The 16,150-nt window shown below is 50.7% G+C and overlaps 1 protein-coding gene across 1 annotated transcript; it reads left to right on the forward strand.

Moving 5' to 3' along the window:
- The first annotated feature begins 1,250 nt into the window (after positions 1-1,250).
- On the forward strand, positions 1,251-9,227 carry TCF23 (transcription factor 23). The gene is made up of 3 exons (XM_003270634.2): positions 1,251-1,603; positions 2,373-2,615; positions 4,947-9,227. Exons 1-3 carry the CDS (start codon positions 1,382-1,384, stop codon positions 5,124-5,126), a joined length of 645 nt encoding a protein of 214 aa, XP_003270682.1. The 5' UTR covers positions 1,251-1,381; the 3' UTR covers positions 5,127-9,227.
- Positions 9,228-16,150: the final 6,923 nt, after the last annotated feature.

The following is a 16,150-nucleotide window of genomic DNA, read 5'->3' on the forward strand; positions in this document are numbered from 1 at the left end:
AATTTTTGTATTTTTAGTAGAGACGGGGTTTCACCAAGTTGGCCAGGATGGTCTCCATCTCTTGACCTCATGATCTGCCTGCCTCTGCCTCCCAAAGTGCTGGGATTATAGGTGTGAGCCACCGCGCCCGGACTCTTTTTCCCTTTCTCTGTGGTGGGCTGCATATCTTTCTCACTGTACATCCACCTTTTTTACTTTCTCCTTACTTATTTGATCTCCCCTGAGGTTCGAGAATGGGGGACAAGGGACATCAGGCTGGATTCTGCTACAGGCAGAGGTCCCTGGAAGACAGCAGGGGCTGCTGTGGCAGATTCGCGATTCCTTCAGCCCGCCTTCTCCTAACTAGCTCTTGGAGGATATGATGCAACTCAGGAACACCATGGTCCTTGCCTTCAGAGACCTCATGTCTAGCACGGGGACAGACGTGTGAGTAACCCATGGGAGGCAGGCTAGCATCAGGTGAGGGGTAGCCTTCCAAGTCCAACTGACGGCTTGGGTTTTCATCCCACCCCACCACTTAACGGATGTTTGACATTGGGCAAGTTATTTCACCTCCCAATATCTCAGTTCCCACGTGTCTAAACTGAGTCTCTTTTTTTCTTAAAAGGTTGCTCTGAGAAATAAATAAGATCTTAGCACAGTGCCTGGCACACACTAATCTATGAATATTGAACTGTTGGGAAACTAGCCAGGCTGTAGTCGTACCAATCAAACAGGGACCCATGGGCTCTGGGCCTGCGGGATTTGAAGTCTTCACGAATGAAAGGCGGAGACCTGAAGGATGGGCAGTACCTCCTGGCAGAGCTGGAGGAAGGTATTCTGGGGCGTGGAAAGGTAAATGTAAACGCAGAGTGGGAATCGGAGGCATATTTGGGGCATGGCAAATCACGCCCTGTGGCTGGAAGGTCACGTTCACTGGCATGGGGAGGAATGGCCTTTCAGGGATGTATGCAGGCAGCCTTCTGGCGCAGACAAAGGAGGTTCAAGTCCTCTCCATGGACTTGAGCTCCAAAGCAGAAGTCACAGGTCCACCATAGGACCACTGTCGAGGTTAGGCATGGCCGGAAAGGAGCTCCATTCCCCACTATCCTCCTGCCTTCTTCAGCATGGGCCTCCTCCCAAGGCTTGGCCACTCCCAGCATCCAGCACCCCCACCTCTCAGCTGGGTTGGGAGGCAGGCGGAGGCTTTTTGCGGGGGCTGTGCCTGGTGGGCGGTTTTCCCAGAGCAGGGAGCAAACAGGACTGAGTTGGCGCCAGCTTCCTCGGATGTAGACATTGCTGGCTGGATGACCAGCCAGAGCCAGCTAGCTTGAGTCCAAGACCTCCTCAGGCAGTGTGTTTCTGCTCTGTGGGCTGCAGCCCCATAGCCCAGTGGGGTGGCATGTCACAGAGGAAGGCCAGAGGGCCACCAGCCATGCCAGGGGTGGGGCATAGCCAGACTCAGGCCAAAGCACGGTTGCTGCCAGGCGCTGACAGGAAGAGGAGCCGCATCAGCAGGACAAGGCAGGACCCGTGGGAAGAAAGAAGCTGGAGCAACCAGAGATGGAGCAGAGCTACCCCTGGCCCTCGAGGGACCAGGGCTGGGGGCCTGGCTCTTGGCAGGGTAAGGAAATCCTGGACCTGCAGAGGGGTCCAGGGGAGGAAAGGGTTGGAGGGTGGGGAGATGCCACCTCTGATGGCACAGCCTCACTCAGTATTACCATTCCTGCCCAAGAGAGGGGACACTGGCCCCTTAGACTCCAAGGTGTCATGCTTTGGGTGGATGGGATAGATCAGAGCTGGTCTTTGAATCAGAGTGCAGCTCAGAGAGCTGCACTAACTCACTTCTCTTGAGGAAACTGAAGCCGGGAAGAGGGATGTGAATTTCCCAAGGTCACTGAGCAGCAGCCAGTGGTAGGACTGGGACTTTAGCCTGTGTGCTTTGACCCCTGGTTCTGTGTCTTTCCTCTTTCCCACAGCAGCCTCGTCATCTCAGGACCTGGCTAGGTCAAGGGTCAGCCCTCCCAAACAGGGTGTAGCTCTGAACTCCCCCTGGCCCCAGCGCACCCTGATAAGCAGGATTCAGATTGGGCATGGGACAGGACAAAGGCTCTGAGGAAGCATGAGTGGAGTAGTAGAGAGAACACAGGACTCTGGGTTCTGAGCCAAGCTCTGCCATCCTGCAGCCATCTGACCCCTGGCCAGGCCTTCCCTCAACTTTCTCAGCTGTGAAACGCAGCAGGGCTGAAGATGACATAGGTGGGCAGAGGCCCTCTGGTGCCTACTGCTAGACACCCTTCTACTCTGGTGGGAGACCTTGCACTCAAATGCTCTCAGAAGTCAGGGCAGTTGGGAGTCCCGGTCACCCGCACTCACTGGGGCCCTCTGTGCAGAGCGAGGCCAGTCCTGAGAATGCTGCGCGGGAGCGGAGCCGGGTCAGGACACTGCGCCAGGCCTTCTTGGCCTTGCAGGCTGCTCTGCCTGCCGTGCCGCCTGACACCAAGCTCTCCAAGTTGGACGTGCTGGTGCTCGCCGCCAGCTACATAGCCCACCTCACCCGCACACTCGGCCACGAGTTGCCTGGTCCTGCCTGGCCACCCTTCCTGCGTGGACTCCGCTACTTGCACCCTCTCAAGGTAGGTCACAAGCCCTGGGACTTGAGAGGTGGATCGTAATGCCCAGGGCCTTGGAGAAAGGGATTGGAATGAGGGGGACATTGGACTTGGGCCCCCTGCCCTGTGTAGAACTGACATCGGGGCCAATTTCTCCTGCTGTCTCAGAGGGAGAGGAGCCAAGGCTGACCCTTGGGGCTGCGCTGACCCTGGGTTTCTCATGGGGGTGTGGCTGGAAATGGCTTCATGGGAATGCACCTCCTTGAAGAGGAGGGAAGGACTCTGGGGTTCTTAGAGTCACGGGGAAAAAAGGAGCAGGTTCCAAGTCTGGGGCCTGGGAAAAGAAATTGTACCAAGGAGAGTCCTAGATCCCCATGCAGCTTCAGCCCATTGTGCCTGCCTTGGTGCTTTCTAGGCTTCTGTTGCAGGAGAGATCTGCCCTCCAGGAGAACAACGGTCTGAGGGACCATCATTCTAGAAGCAACCAAGCTGGGGGAGTTAGCAGGGAGCAGTACAGGGAAGGCACGCACCACTTGCCAGACTGCAATCTAGCTTTTCTCAACCTCAGTTTTATTACACATAAAATAGAAGCTAACATGAGCCTTACTTCTCTTCCAGAGTACAATGGAAAGTCTAATGAACATTAATCATCTTTGCAATAATAGCTAACAGTTGAGTGCTAAAGATAGGCCAAGAGCTGGGTTAAGTACGTTAGTGTATTTTTGTCTTTTAATCCATGCAAAAACCAAATGAGGATTACTTTACAGATGAGGAAACTGAAGCTTAGGGAGGTTATGAGACTGAAAGCAGTTTGAACTCAGGGGTGTCTGACTTCAGACCCTAAGCTCGTAGCCACTAAACAGACTCCAGGGACAGCGCCATAAGGAGCTGGTTGAAGAGTGCACTGTGTTAAAAAGGAAGGGTCATCTTTGCCCTCTGAGGATAACATTGCAGTGGTATCAACTTTTTTATTTTATTATTTATTTATATATGTACTATTATTTTTTTGAGACAGAGTTTCACTCTGTTGCCCAGGCTGGAGTGCAGTGGTGCAATCTTGGCTCACTGCAACCTCCACCTCCCGGTTCAAGTGATTCTCCTCCCTCAGCCTCCTGAGTAGGTGGGATTATAGGTGTGCACCACCATGCCCGGCTAATTTTTCTATTTTTAGTAGAGACAGGGTTTCACCACTTTGGTCCGGTTGGTCTCAAACTCCCGACCTCAGGTGATCCACCTACTACGGCCTCCCAAAGTGCTGGGATTACAGGTGTGAGCCACCGCACCCGACTATTTATTTATTTACTTATTTTTGAGACAGGGTCTCACTGTCACCCATGCTGGAGTGCAGTAGCACAATCATAGCTTACTGTACCCTCAAACTCCTGGGCTCAAGGAATCGTCCCACCTCAGCTTCTCCAGTAGCTGGGACTACAAGCTCATGCCACCACACCTGGCTTTTTTTCTTTTTTTTCTTTTCTTTTTTTTTTTGTAGAGAAGGGGTCTCACTTTGTTCCACAGGCTGGTCTCAAATTCTAAGCTCAAGTGATCCTCTCACCTCTCAACTTTATTTTTATGATACTTTTCACCACCTCTTTCCCCTAAATGTCATAGTTCTGAAATGTCTTAAAACTTGTTTTTTTCTTCAATGCAAATATAGCTAAAAATGTATAAATTTGAGACTAAGTGGGGGAATTCTGAAATGTCAGTGGTGGTGCAGGGTCCTGGGATGGTATAGTAGTTTCCTTCGCTGTAAAATAGTGACCAAGGCAAGGCCCTTGCTTGTAGTAGGTGATCAACAGCTATGCTGAAGAATGAACCAATGAGGGCCCTGTTAGGTCCAGCACTCCAGCACATCCACAGGGTGGGGCAGTTGGCCAGGAAGCAGCTCCCTCAGACCCCAGGTGGAGAGGTTGTGAAGAGGAGGGCGACTTCAGGGCAGTCAACCTAGTATATTCTGGGACTGCTCATGCTCCTGCTGGAAAGATGGGCAATCCTTGGAGGACCCAGCTTGGAGTTTTTCCTGGCTCTGCTGCTCTGCCCATTGCCCAGCCTCTGGCTGTTGCCAGCTCTGCCCAGGCCACCTGATCTTCTGTCCACGTCCCTCCCAACAGAGGGCTGCCCTTCTTGGGGCCCTCTCCCTCCTCAGATGGCTCCTCCTGTGTCTTTCATCCAGGCTCTGGGTGATCAGGAGAATGTGTGGAGCTGTACATGATGATGACGCTGATCAGAGCAGTGATGGCTGGGGAAGGTGTCAGGGAGGGATGCTGGAGAAGGCTGGGTTTTGGGTGTCAAGGATCCTGGACCACGAAGGGCTGCAATAGCAGCATTTCTCACTTCCCAATCTGTGTCTTGCAGAAGTGGCCGATGCGATCTCGTCTCTATGCTGGAGGCCTGGGTTACTCCAATCTTGACTCCACCACAGCCAGCACCCCCAGCCAAAGAACAAGAGATGCAGAGGTGGGGTCCCAAGTCCCTGGAGAGGCAGATGCTCTCCTTCCCGCCACGCCACTCTCACCAGCTCTTGGTGACAAATAATTATCACACTCGCCCTTTTCTCCTAGACTGTGACTCATGCTTAGGGACCTGGATTTTCTACCAGCCCCCAGATTCTCAGCCATCAGACTTGACTCAGACTCAGCTCCCAAGTTCCAGCATGCAGACCAAGAGAAGCAGTAGCACTTCTGTGACGGACAGTACCCAGAGGGGCAGAGGATGGAGAGCCTCCTCCTTGGTCCCCAGGAGGGGACTTCCCCATGGCTCTTCTGTGACAGCTACTGGGAAGTGGGAGAGAAAGAGGTATAACTGGGCTCAAAGTTGAGCTAGGGAACCACCCTAGCTTTCTTCCCCTAAGGTTTCCACAAACCATCTGCAGATAGCGAAGAGGCGGGTGCAGAAGGAGGGGCCTGGGATGGCACCAGCCCCAGGTGCTGATGGGAAAGGCAGGTGGCCAGATGGGCTCTTGGTAGCTGCAAGTGTAAACAGATCTGAGCTGGGTCACACAGCCAGAGGGGAAACTGAAGAAGGGAATGTGCTTTCTAACTGCATCATGAGATGCTTACCTGATGTTAGAGAGATAGTGAGGAATTCAGGATTCCTGCCTCTGTAGTATGGGCCTTTCCAGAAGCTGCCCCTCACCACTACATTTTCTCTCTCGGCTCCTGCACTCTTCCACTCTTTCTTTTCTTTTCTTTTCTTCTTCTTTTTATGTAGAGATGGGGTCTTGATATGTTGCCCAGGCTGGCCTCGAACCCCTGGCCTCAAGTGATCCTCCCACCTCAGCCTCCTAAAGTGCTGGGATTATAGGCATGAGCCATCACACCCAACCCCACTGTTTTCTTGACACGAGTTATATCTACAGGTTAAGCCATACATCTTGCATTGCTTACATCCCAGTTTCCAGAGAAACTTTTAGATAGTCCCAGATGCCTAGTTTGAGATCTTAACCAGAAGCAATTCTACCTTAATTGAACCAAGCAGCAACTTATGGCCTTGCATGTGAAGGATATTGACAGAATCAATTACAGCCTTGAAGGACCTTAAGAGAAGATCAGGTATATAGGGGGTGATCATTACAGTCTTCTCTTTCCATTATGTTAGAAACCTGCCCTCAAGCAAAAATGAGATAGGCCTGCCTTCAACTGCTCAACCACTCAATTGGCTACTTGTAAAATTTGTGTTCGAGGCTTCCCTGGCTCTGGAGTTATTTCTTAATCTATTAGCATCCTGGGGCCAGCTCCGCCTCATAGAGATCGTCTTTGGGGGCTTTCTCTAAGTCCTGCCATGGAGTGCCAGAAATGTGATATAGCTTCCGTGAAACTCATCTCTGGCCCTAAAGAAATAACTTGAGGACTAATCATAGAATCTACACACACTGAAAACAACTTTCCAGATCAGATATAGCCTCAAACCTGACACCTGAAGTCCAGAAAGGGAATAAATTACCTTTCGGTTAAATTTCAGCCCTTCAGAGTGGGAGGGGACAGGCATGACCAACTAGAGTCCCAACAAGGTCATCCTTAGACACACACCATTGTTGTCACCATGAATGTAAGTGAGCTCTGGGCAGGCTGGGAATGGTTGGGGTCTGGGTTCTGGCATGACAGGACCCTGTACCTCCACAGGGCTGGCCAGGGCAGAGCTGAAATAGGGCTGGGGGTGCGACTGAGCCAGTTGTGGTAGAGGTAGAAAAAGAGACACAGAACATCCCAGCCCCGAGCTGCCTGGGATGTGGGAGAACAGCTGGAATGTGGCCGGGAGCCATGGGGAGAAGGCCTCGGCCAAGGCTGAACTCGTAAATCTGCCTTGAACCAAGTCTCTGCAGAGGGACCCTGAAGAGCTTGTGCAGAGCTGATGTGGGCAGCTGGACAGGGCCAGGCAGGGGCAGAGGCCAGGTGTGGGAGGGCGTGAGCACAGTGTTCTTCACAAGACCATAAAAGTCCAGCTAGAATGTACTATTTTTAAAGCCAAACAGCAGTATCTTCCTGGTTGAGTTCACGGGAGTGGTAGGAAGAGAAGCAGATACATTTCCTCCTCAGTTGGTGGCACACTGTTTTCCTGGGGATGAAGGGAAATTGGCTCGGGGTGTGTGTCGGGGTTCTCCGGATAGCATGGAGCTTCTCCTGATAATAGAGTAGGCTTTGGGTTGGAGCTTGCCCCATCCTGTCCTGCTCAGACTCAGGCCTTTGCCTAGTAACATTAGAGCCCTCAGGGGTGACCGCATGGCTCTGGTGTAGACAAGGAGGGCACAGGAAGGATGACGTAGGTGGGGGGCTGCAGGAGGCAGGTCCCATCACTACAAGTTTCTCAGGCTGTCTTGGGCCCTTTCCAGGCAAAGCTGTTCTCCTTTGTGCCCAGGACAGTTGTAAGGGGCGGGGCAGAGGCCATCTCCTCCAGCCACAGAGACCCAGCCCCGTCAGGCCAGCAAGCAAAGGGGCCTGGCAGGGGGCAGGGTGGGCCAAGGGAAGCCCCAGGGGATGGATGGGAATAACCAGAGGATGGGACTGGGCCCTCCCTCCCTGACAAGCATAGTAATGCCCTTGAGACATGTCAGGACTTGGATGCGTGAATGAACCAGAACCAGGAGTAACCCCCTTTGTCTCTGCAGCGAGAAAGAAAAACACGGCCAGGCTTGGTGGCTCATGCCTGTAATCCCAGCACTTTGGGGGGCTGAGGCAGGCGGATCATGAGGTCAGGAGTTCGAGACCAGCCTCACCAACATGATGAAACCCCTTCTCTACCAAAAATACAAAAATTAGCCAGATGTCATGGTGGGCATCTGTAATCCTAGCTACTTGAGAGGCTGAGGCAGGAGAATTGCTTGAACCCAGGAGGCAGAGGTTGCAGTGAGCTGAGATCGTGCCACTGCACTCCAGCCTGGGTGACAGAACAGGAATCCATCTCGGAAAAAAAAAAAAAAAGAAAGAAAAGAAAAGAAATAAAATATGGATGAAAACATTTGAGCATGGATGACAAATGACGCTAGGGTGGCCTGGCTCAGGAGTTGGAGGCTCAGCTGCTCCATAGGGGACTGGCCTGGCCCACTTGGTCTTCCTGCACCACCTGCCCCATCCCCAGGACTTGGGATTGGGATGGAGGTAGAGGTGGGGAACAAGACTTCCCTGCTGGCTCCCTCCACAGAGCATGTGCTTTCTGAGGAACAGGATGGCAGGGTGGAGGCTTAGATGGGGCTGTGGGGCTGGGTGTGGTGGCTGATGCCTGTAATCCCAGCACTTTGGGAGGCTGAGGGGGGCGGATCATCTGAGGTCAGGAGTTCAAGACCAGCCTGACCAACATGGTGAAACCCTGTCTCTACTAAAAATACGAAATTAGCTGGGGGTGGTGGCACATGCCTATAATTCCAGCTGCTCGGGAGGCTGAGGCACAAGAATCGCTTGATCCCGGGAGGTGGAGGTTGCAGTGAGCTGAGATCGTGCCATTGCACTGCAGCCTGGGCAACAAGAATAAAACTCTGTCTTAAAAAAAAAAAAAAAGATGGGGCTGTGGGAGAAGCAGAGCTGGCCCAGTGATTTCTCTTTTTTTTTTTTTTTTTTTTTTTTGTGACAGAGTCTTGCTCTGTCACCCAGGCTGGAGTGCAGTGGCATGATCTCAGCTCACTGCAAGCTCTGCCTCCCGTGTTCACACCATTCTCCTGCCTCAGCCTCCCGACTAGCTGGGACTACAGGCACCCGCCAACACGCCCGGCTAATTTTTTTTTTTTTTTTGTATTTTTAGTAGAGATGGGGTTTCACCGTGTTAGCCAAGATGGTCTCGATCTCCTGACCTCGTGATCCGCCCACCACGGCCTCCCAAAGTGCTAGGATTACAGGCGTGAGCCACCGCGCCCGGCTGGCCCAGTGATTTCTAAGTAATACAGTGGACACTGGATTTTACCAAATTGGGAACTAGAGAAGTAGAGGATCTAGCCTTCTCTGAGACTCCTTTTCTCTTCTTCTGTGAGGAGCCTGGCTAGGGTGAGTCAGATGGCACTGTCCTCTCCCTTTTGTGGCATGAGCCCTAAACCCAGGGCCCCTAAAAGCTTATTCTATTCTAGATCAAGGTAGGCAAACTATGGCCAGTGGGTCAAACCCAGCCCCCCATGTATTTTTGTAAATAAAGTTTTATTGGAACACATCCACACCTATGTGTTTACGTGTTATTTATGGCTGCCTTCCTGATAGCATTGCAGAGTCAAATAGCTGCACTAGAGACTGAAAAGCCTAAAATATTTACTCTCTGGCCCTTAACAGAAGTTTGCTAACTCCTGCTCCAGCTCAGAGGTATTCAAAGTATGGTCTAGGAACCCTGGGGGTCTCCGAGGCCCTTAAGTTGGTCTAAGTAGCCAAAACTACTTTGATAGTTTTATATTTTTAGGCCGCACATGGTGGCTCGCACCTGTAATCCAGCACTTTGGAAGGCGGAGGCAGGTGGCTCTCTTGAGCCCAGGAGTTCAACACCAGCCTGGGCAACGTGGCGAAACCCCGTCTCTACTAAAAATACAAAAATTGTCCAGGTGTGGTGGCAGCTGTAATCCCAGCTACTTGGGAGGCTGAGGCAGGAGAATCGCTTGAACCTGGGAGGCAAAGGTTGCAGTGAGCCAAGATCGCACCACTGCACTCTAGCCTGGGTGACAGAGCGAGACTCCATCTCAAAAAAACAAAACAAGGTGGGCATGGTGGCTCACGCCTGTAATCCCAGCACTTTGGGAGGCTAAGGAGGGCAGATCACTTGAGGTCAGGAGTTTGAGCCCAGCCTGGGCAATAGGTGAATCCCCATCTCTACCAAAAATACAGAAAAATTAGCTGGGCGTGGTGACAGACGTCTGTAGTTCCAGCTACTCAGGAGGCTGAAGCAGGAGAATCGCTTGAACCCCGGAGGCGAAGGTTGCGGTGAGCCGAGATCATACCACTGCACTCCAGCCTAGGCGACAGAGCAAGACTCCATCTCAACAAAATAAAAACAAAACAAAACAAAAAATTAGCTGGGCTTGGTTGTGTACACATGTAGTCCCAGCTATTCGAGAAGCTGAGATGGGAGAATCACCTGAGCCTGGGAGGTCGAGGCTGTAGTGAACTGTGTTCTTACCGCTTCTCACCACTGCACTCCAGCTTGGGCAACAGGAGTGAGACCCTGTCTCAAACAAACAAACAAACAAAAAAGAAGTTATCTATATTTTTTACTCTTACTCTCTCAAGAGTGTAGTGGAATTTTCCAGGAGCCACATGACATGTGATATTGCAACAAATGGAATGAAGAAGCAGATAAGAGACTCTAGCTGTCTATTACAACAGACATTAAAGATATTTTCAAAAAATGTAAAGCACTGCCATTCTCACTAAATATTTTCTTCTCATATGGAAAATAATATTGCATAAAAATGTTATATATGTTCACATAAAATGGGTTAATCAATTAGTGTTATTTTAAAACAAATATTTTTTTAAATTCTCTATTTTAATTTATAATGTGATGGTTATGGATAGATATAACCCACATAAGCAAAAGCTCTTTGGGGTCCTACTTTTTTTAAGAATGTAAAGGGGTCCTGAGAACAAAAATTACGAGAACATCAAATCTAGAATAGCTTGTCGAGGAAAGCCCCTGGCCTGCCCGCCGGCTCATCGCTGTACTGAGGCAGCTCTAGTCCACCCAGAAACAGAGGACTTGGGTTGAGGGGGAGCGCCTGGCACAGTGAAGACAGAGGTGGGGTCCTGAGTCAATATCACAGGGAGGGCTCCTGGAGGACACAGGTGGGGCTGCTTCCCTGATGGGCCGTGGGGGCCAGAGTCATGGCCTCCTTGTCTCTGCTGTACCCCAGCACACCATTCCTCAGCTTCTCAGGAGACAAGCCAGTGATCACGAGGTGGTCCTGCAAACACAGAGCTGGTGAAGGTGAACGACAGGTGGTGATGGGATTCATGCTGAAAAGTTCCCCGCTAGAAGGGAGCCCAGCAAGGCTGGGTTCGGGAGGAAGGGCATGGGGAAGAGAGGGAGAGCACAGCACAGTGGGGAGTGCAGGGTGGGCTGGGGAGGGGAGCTGACTGGCCCAGGCCAGGGCTGAGCTCCTCTGAGCCCTGAGATCCTTCTGCCCACCAAGCCAGTGCAGTCCTGTGGGTAGAAACTGAGACAGCCGTGTGGGACAGCCCAGGCTTAGCTGATCCTGAGAGAGAGGGGCACCGGGGGAAGGGGGAGAGAAAAGGGGTAGAAGGGAACCTGAAGAGTCAGTGGCGTCTGCGGAGAAGGGCAGGGAGGGGTCACTGGGACAGCAGGTACTACCTGGCCGTAGCTCCTGCAGTGGAGCCGCTTCTGACAGGACAACGGAAGGAGGGCCAGGAGCTTCAGCAACACTGGATAAACGGTCACAGAGTTCAGGGACCGGCCTCGCATTCCCCCTGAAGGCAGAGGTGCTTCTGAGTCTGGGTGGAACCAACCACGGCAGTGGGCCCCATGTCCTCCCTTGGGCCCCAGAGGCCCCCGCCCCCACCTACCTCCTACATCGCAGCGGAAAAGCCTGATAGCTACGGACACCCAAGAGCTCAGAGGGCAGGAGCCTTTCCCCCCAGGCAGTAGAGTCCCTTAGGGCCCTCTTCCAGCCCCTCGGTGGTCCTCTGCACTGCAATCCCACACCCTCACCCACACTCTCATTGGTGAGCTGATTCCAGATCCTCCGACCCCCACAGGGCTGCCTGTCGGCTGCAGCTCCACAGGCCCTGGCTGGCAAGTGGCCTCCAAAAAACTGCCACCTTCCCAGCTTTGTGGATGGTCGGCCCCAGGGTGAGTATCTCTGGCCCCTTGGTAGACTCTAGGTTTCCTACTTTCCCTACTTCCCCCACCTCTGTGCTCCAGGCTGCCTTGGGAATGTGGTAGGCGCCTCCCCTCTCCCGGGTTCTACCTCCCACACTTTGCCATAGGAGAGAAAGTTTGACCCCCAACACAGCAAGAGGGTCAGCTGCTGAGCAGCAAAACAGAGGGCAACAGCCCAGTGCAGGGTTCAGAGTAACCCCAGGAGATACTCAAAAGAGGTAGGAACTGAGCACTAAGATGTCGGGGAGAGAAGAGGGAACTAAGAGCCTCTGCCATTAAATATGCCAGAAGTTACGTAGGGCCAAAGACAATTGCTTTTTCTTTAACCTCGGAAAAGTTACCAAAAAGTATGATGCAGTAATCAGAATAGAAACAACCCACCACATTGATGATGGTGGAAGCAGAAAAACAAGTTGAGTAAATCGAGTCGGCCTAAATCACTTGACAGTTGTATCATGCTTTAGTGCCTCAGTAGCTCTGGGTCCAGGCCCAGTTGGATTAAAATGGATTGTATTAGTCTGTACTCATGCTGCTAATAAAGACATGCCCGAGACTGGGTAATTTAATAAGGAAAGAGGTTTAATTGACTCACAGTTCCACAGGGCTGGGGAGGCCTCGGGAAACTTACATCATGTCGGAAGGGGAAGCAAACACGTCCTTCTTCACATGGTGGCAGCAAGGAAAAGTGCAGAGCAAAAGCAAGAAAGCCCCTTATAAAACCATCAGATCTCATCACTCACTATCACAAGAACAGCCTGAGGGTAAACACCCCCATGATTAAATTACCTCCTGCTGGGTCCCTCCCATGACACGTGGAGATTGTGGGAACTATAATTGAGGATGATATTTGGGTGGGGACACAGCCAAACCATACCACAGATTCCGTGTCACATATCAGCTAACTGCATGATGGCTGGCTGGGCCCCTGGAGCTCCGGGGTCCTTGAGAAGGTACATTCTTTTTTTTTTTTTTTGAGATGAAGTTTCTCTCTTGTCGCCCAGGCTGGACTGCAATGGTGTGATCTCGGCTCACTGCAACCTCCACCTCCCAGGTTCAAGCAATTCTCCTGCCTTAACCTCCTGAGTAGCTGGGATTACAGGTGTCCACCACCATGCCTGGCTAATTTTTTTTTTTTTTTTTTTTTGAGATGGAGTTTTGCACTTGTTGCCCAGGCACAATCTCGGCTTGCCACAACCTCTGCCTCACAGTTTCAAGCGATTCTCCTACCTCAGCCTCCCAAGTAGCTGGGACTACAGAGATGCGCCACCATGCCTGTCTAATTTTTTGTATTTTTAGTAGAGACAGGGCTTTACCATGTTGGCCAGGCTGGTCTCGAGCTCCTGACCTCAGGTGACCCACCTGCCTCAGCCTCCCAAAGTGCTGGGATTACAGGTGTGAGCCACTGTGCCAGGCCAAATTTTTGTATTTTTGGTAGAGACGGGGTTTCACCATGTTGGCCAGGCTGGTCTCGAACTCCTGACCTCATGATCCACCCATCTCAGCCTCCCAGAGTGCTAGGATTACAGACGTGAGCCACTGAGCCCGGCCCTTTTTTTCTTTTTTTTTTTTTTTTAAGAGATGGGGGTCTCACTATGTTGCCCTGGCTAACTTCAAACTCCTAGGCTCAAGCAATTCTCCTGCCCTCCAAAAACAGAGTAGCTGAGACTATAGGCCTGTGCCACCATGCTTGGCTTAATGTTGAAATATCCTCTTTGGCTTCTTTACCAGAAACTTTTCTGCTTAAATTTACATCCCAAGCCAAGGAGATCATCTAGTCTGAAAGAACTCATAGCTCTTCCTAAATCGCAAAATTGTGAAAAAAAAAAGTCTTAATAGAAGAGTATTGGTAAGGTTGCTCAGTTCTCTCAAAGCCTTTATTTTTCCCAATTTGACATGGTCCTGGGCGATGGTCTCATCACCTAATGTAGTAATTGCCATTCTTTCTGCAGAGCTTTCATTCAATTTGTGCTCAGTTATGGCAATCATGAAATCTATAGGTGTTTCCCCAGAGACAGTCTAAGCAGACATGAAGAAACAGAGCAGGAAAGAGAACACTCAGGGTTTGTAAAGCATACTTGACCAACTGCTGGAGTAAAAATGACTTTTGCACAAATGGCATTTCGTTTTTGTGTGTGTTTTTATTTTTTATTTTTTTTTTGTTTTGAGACAGGGTCTCCCTTTGTTGCCCAGGCTGGAGTGGAGTGGCATTATCTCAGCCCACTGCAGCCTTGACCTCCCAGGCTCAAGGGATACTCCCATCTCCTCAGCCTCCTGAGTAGCTGGGACTGCAGGTGTGTGCCACCACTCCTGGCTAATTTTTTTTTTCAATTTTTTTTAGAAATGGGGTCTAACTTTGTTGCCTAGGCTGGTCTCAAACTCTAAGACTCAAGTGATCCTCCCTCCTCAGCTTCCCAAAGTGCTGAGATTACAGGCGTGAGCCACCACTCCTGGCCTAAAAATGACATTTTTTTTTTTTAAATATTGAGGAAAAAATTGAGGCAAAATTAATACAAGTAGAGAGTTTATTTGGACCAAGTTTGAGGACTGCAACCTGGGACATTGGATTCAAATTGCCCTGAATATACACTCCCGGGTTGCCTTCCTCAAACTTGGCCCCACAAAACTCTCTACTTAGGTAATTTTGCCTCGGTTTTTTTTTCCTTTGAATCAACACATCTGACATAGCAGGATTTGGAATGACTCAGCCCTGACCACCCGGTGTTTCTCTCTGGAAGTAGTGCTCAGCACCTGCACGAATCCACTGCGTTCTCTGTCTTCAGAAGTCCTATCTGGCGTTGCAGGTGAGTTCTGAATTTGGACCTCCCTTTCTTTGGTTAAGGTCCAGATTTTAATTTGGGCTGTTTCTCTTTTGACTCTCTCAGAATGAAGGTCTCTGTCTCTGATTTTCCTATTGAAGTCAGGCAATCAAGATTTTGTTTTCTGGGCCGGGCGCGGTGGCTCACGCTTGTAATCCCAGCACTTTGGGAGGCCGAGGTGGGCGGATCACGAGGTCAGGAGATCGAGACCACGGTGAAACCCCGTCTCTACTAAAAATACAAAAAAATTAGCCAGGCGTGGTGGCGGGCGCCTGTAGTCCCAGCTACTCGGAGAGGCTGAGGCAGGAGAATGGCGTGAACCCAGGAGGCAGAGCTTGCAGTGAGCCGAGATTGCGTCACTGCACTCCAGCCTGGGCGACAGGGTGAGACTGCGTCTCAAAAAAAAAAAAAAAAAAAAGATTTTGTTTTCTGCCAACACATAGAACTGCGGTTTGCTTTCGTTTTCAGCTGAGGTCTTGTTGCATTGTGACCTTTTATTCTGGAAATCGGACTTGTTTCACCTATGACCAACCTCTCTTGAAGTTATTTTTCCTAATTAATGAAAGTGAATGGATTCTTCACTCTAAAGATGAAAGGCTCTTGTTCCCTCTGACCTGTTAGAGTGCTCTAAATAATTAGAGACGTGGTGGAGGTGTTGGACTCTTGTCCATGATATCCAGTGGCCTTACAGGGTTTCCTCTCTCAGAGGAACATCTGCAATCTCTTGCACTGCCAGCAAATGCACGTGAAGCCTGGTCACCTAGCACTAGTGAGCCCTCGGTGACCCTCCAGGGACTCCAAGTTTCTGAGACACATAAAAGAGTGGACCCAACTCATTGGTGACATACTGAGGAGCTACACTCACAAGCAGCATGTTTTGAACCACAACATTCCCCAGAGCTTAGTCCTGAGTGATTCAGTTGTCTAAATTATGTGTGTTAAAGCAAACTAAATATGGCCTGAGAAGGACTCCGTACTTCTACATTTGAGTCCTTGTGGATGAACTGTAACCTAGTAATAGGCAGACAAGGTGCTTCACAGTGGCTCACGCCTGTAATCCCAGCACTTTGGGAGGCCAAGGCGGGTGGATCATTTGAGGTCAGGAGTTTGAGACCAGCCTGGCCAACATGATGAGACCCCATCTCTACTAAAAGTACAAAAATTAGCCAGGCGTGGTGGTGCACGCCTGTAATCCCAGCTACTTGGGAGGCTGAGGCAGGAGAATCACTTGAGCCTGGGAGGCGGAGGTTGTGGTGAGCTGAGATCGTGTCACTGCACTCCAGTCTGGGTGACAGAGTGAGAACCTGTCTCAAAAAAAAAAAAAAAAAATGCAGACAAGGTTGAAAATCTAACTTAGCAGTATGCACCTGTAACAATAGCTGAGTCTTGGCCAATCCCAGCAGCCATACTTCAACCACTCATAGACTGCTAAGTGTTCAAACT

The sequence above is a fragment of the Nomascus leucogenys genome, chromosome 19, assembly GCF_006542625.1.
Source record: "Nomascus leucogenys isolate Asia chromosome 19, Asia_NLE_v1, whole genome shotgun sequence".
In the NCBI taxonomy this organism is placed as follows: domain Eukaryota; kingdom Metazoa; phylum Chordata; class Mammalia; order Primates; family Hylobatidae; genus Nomascus; species Nomascus leucogenys.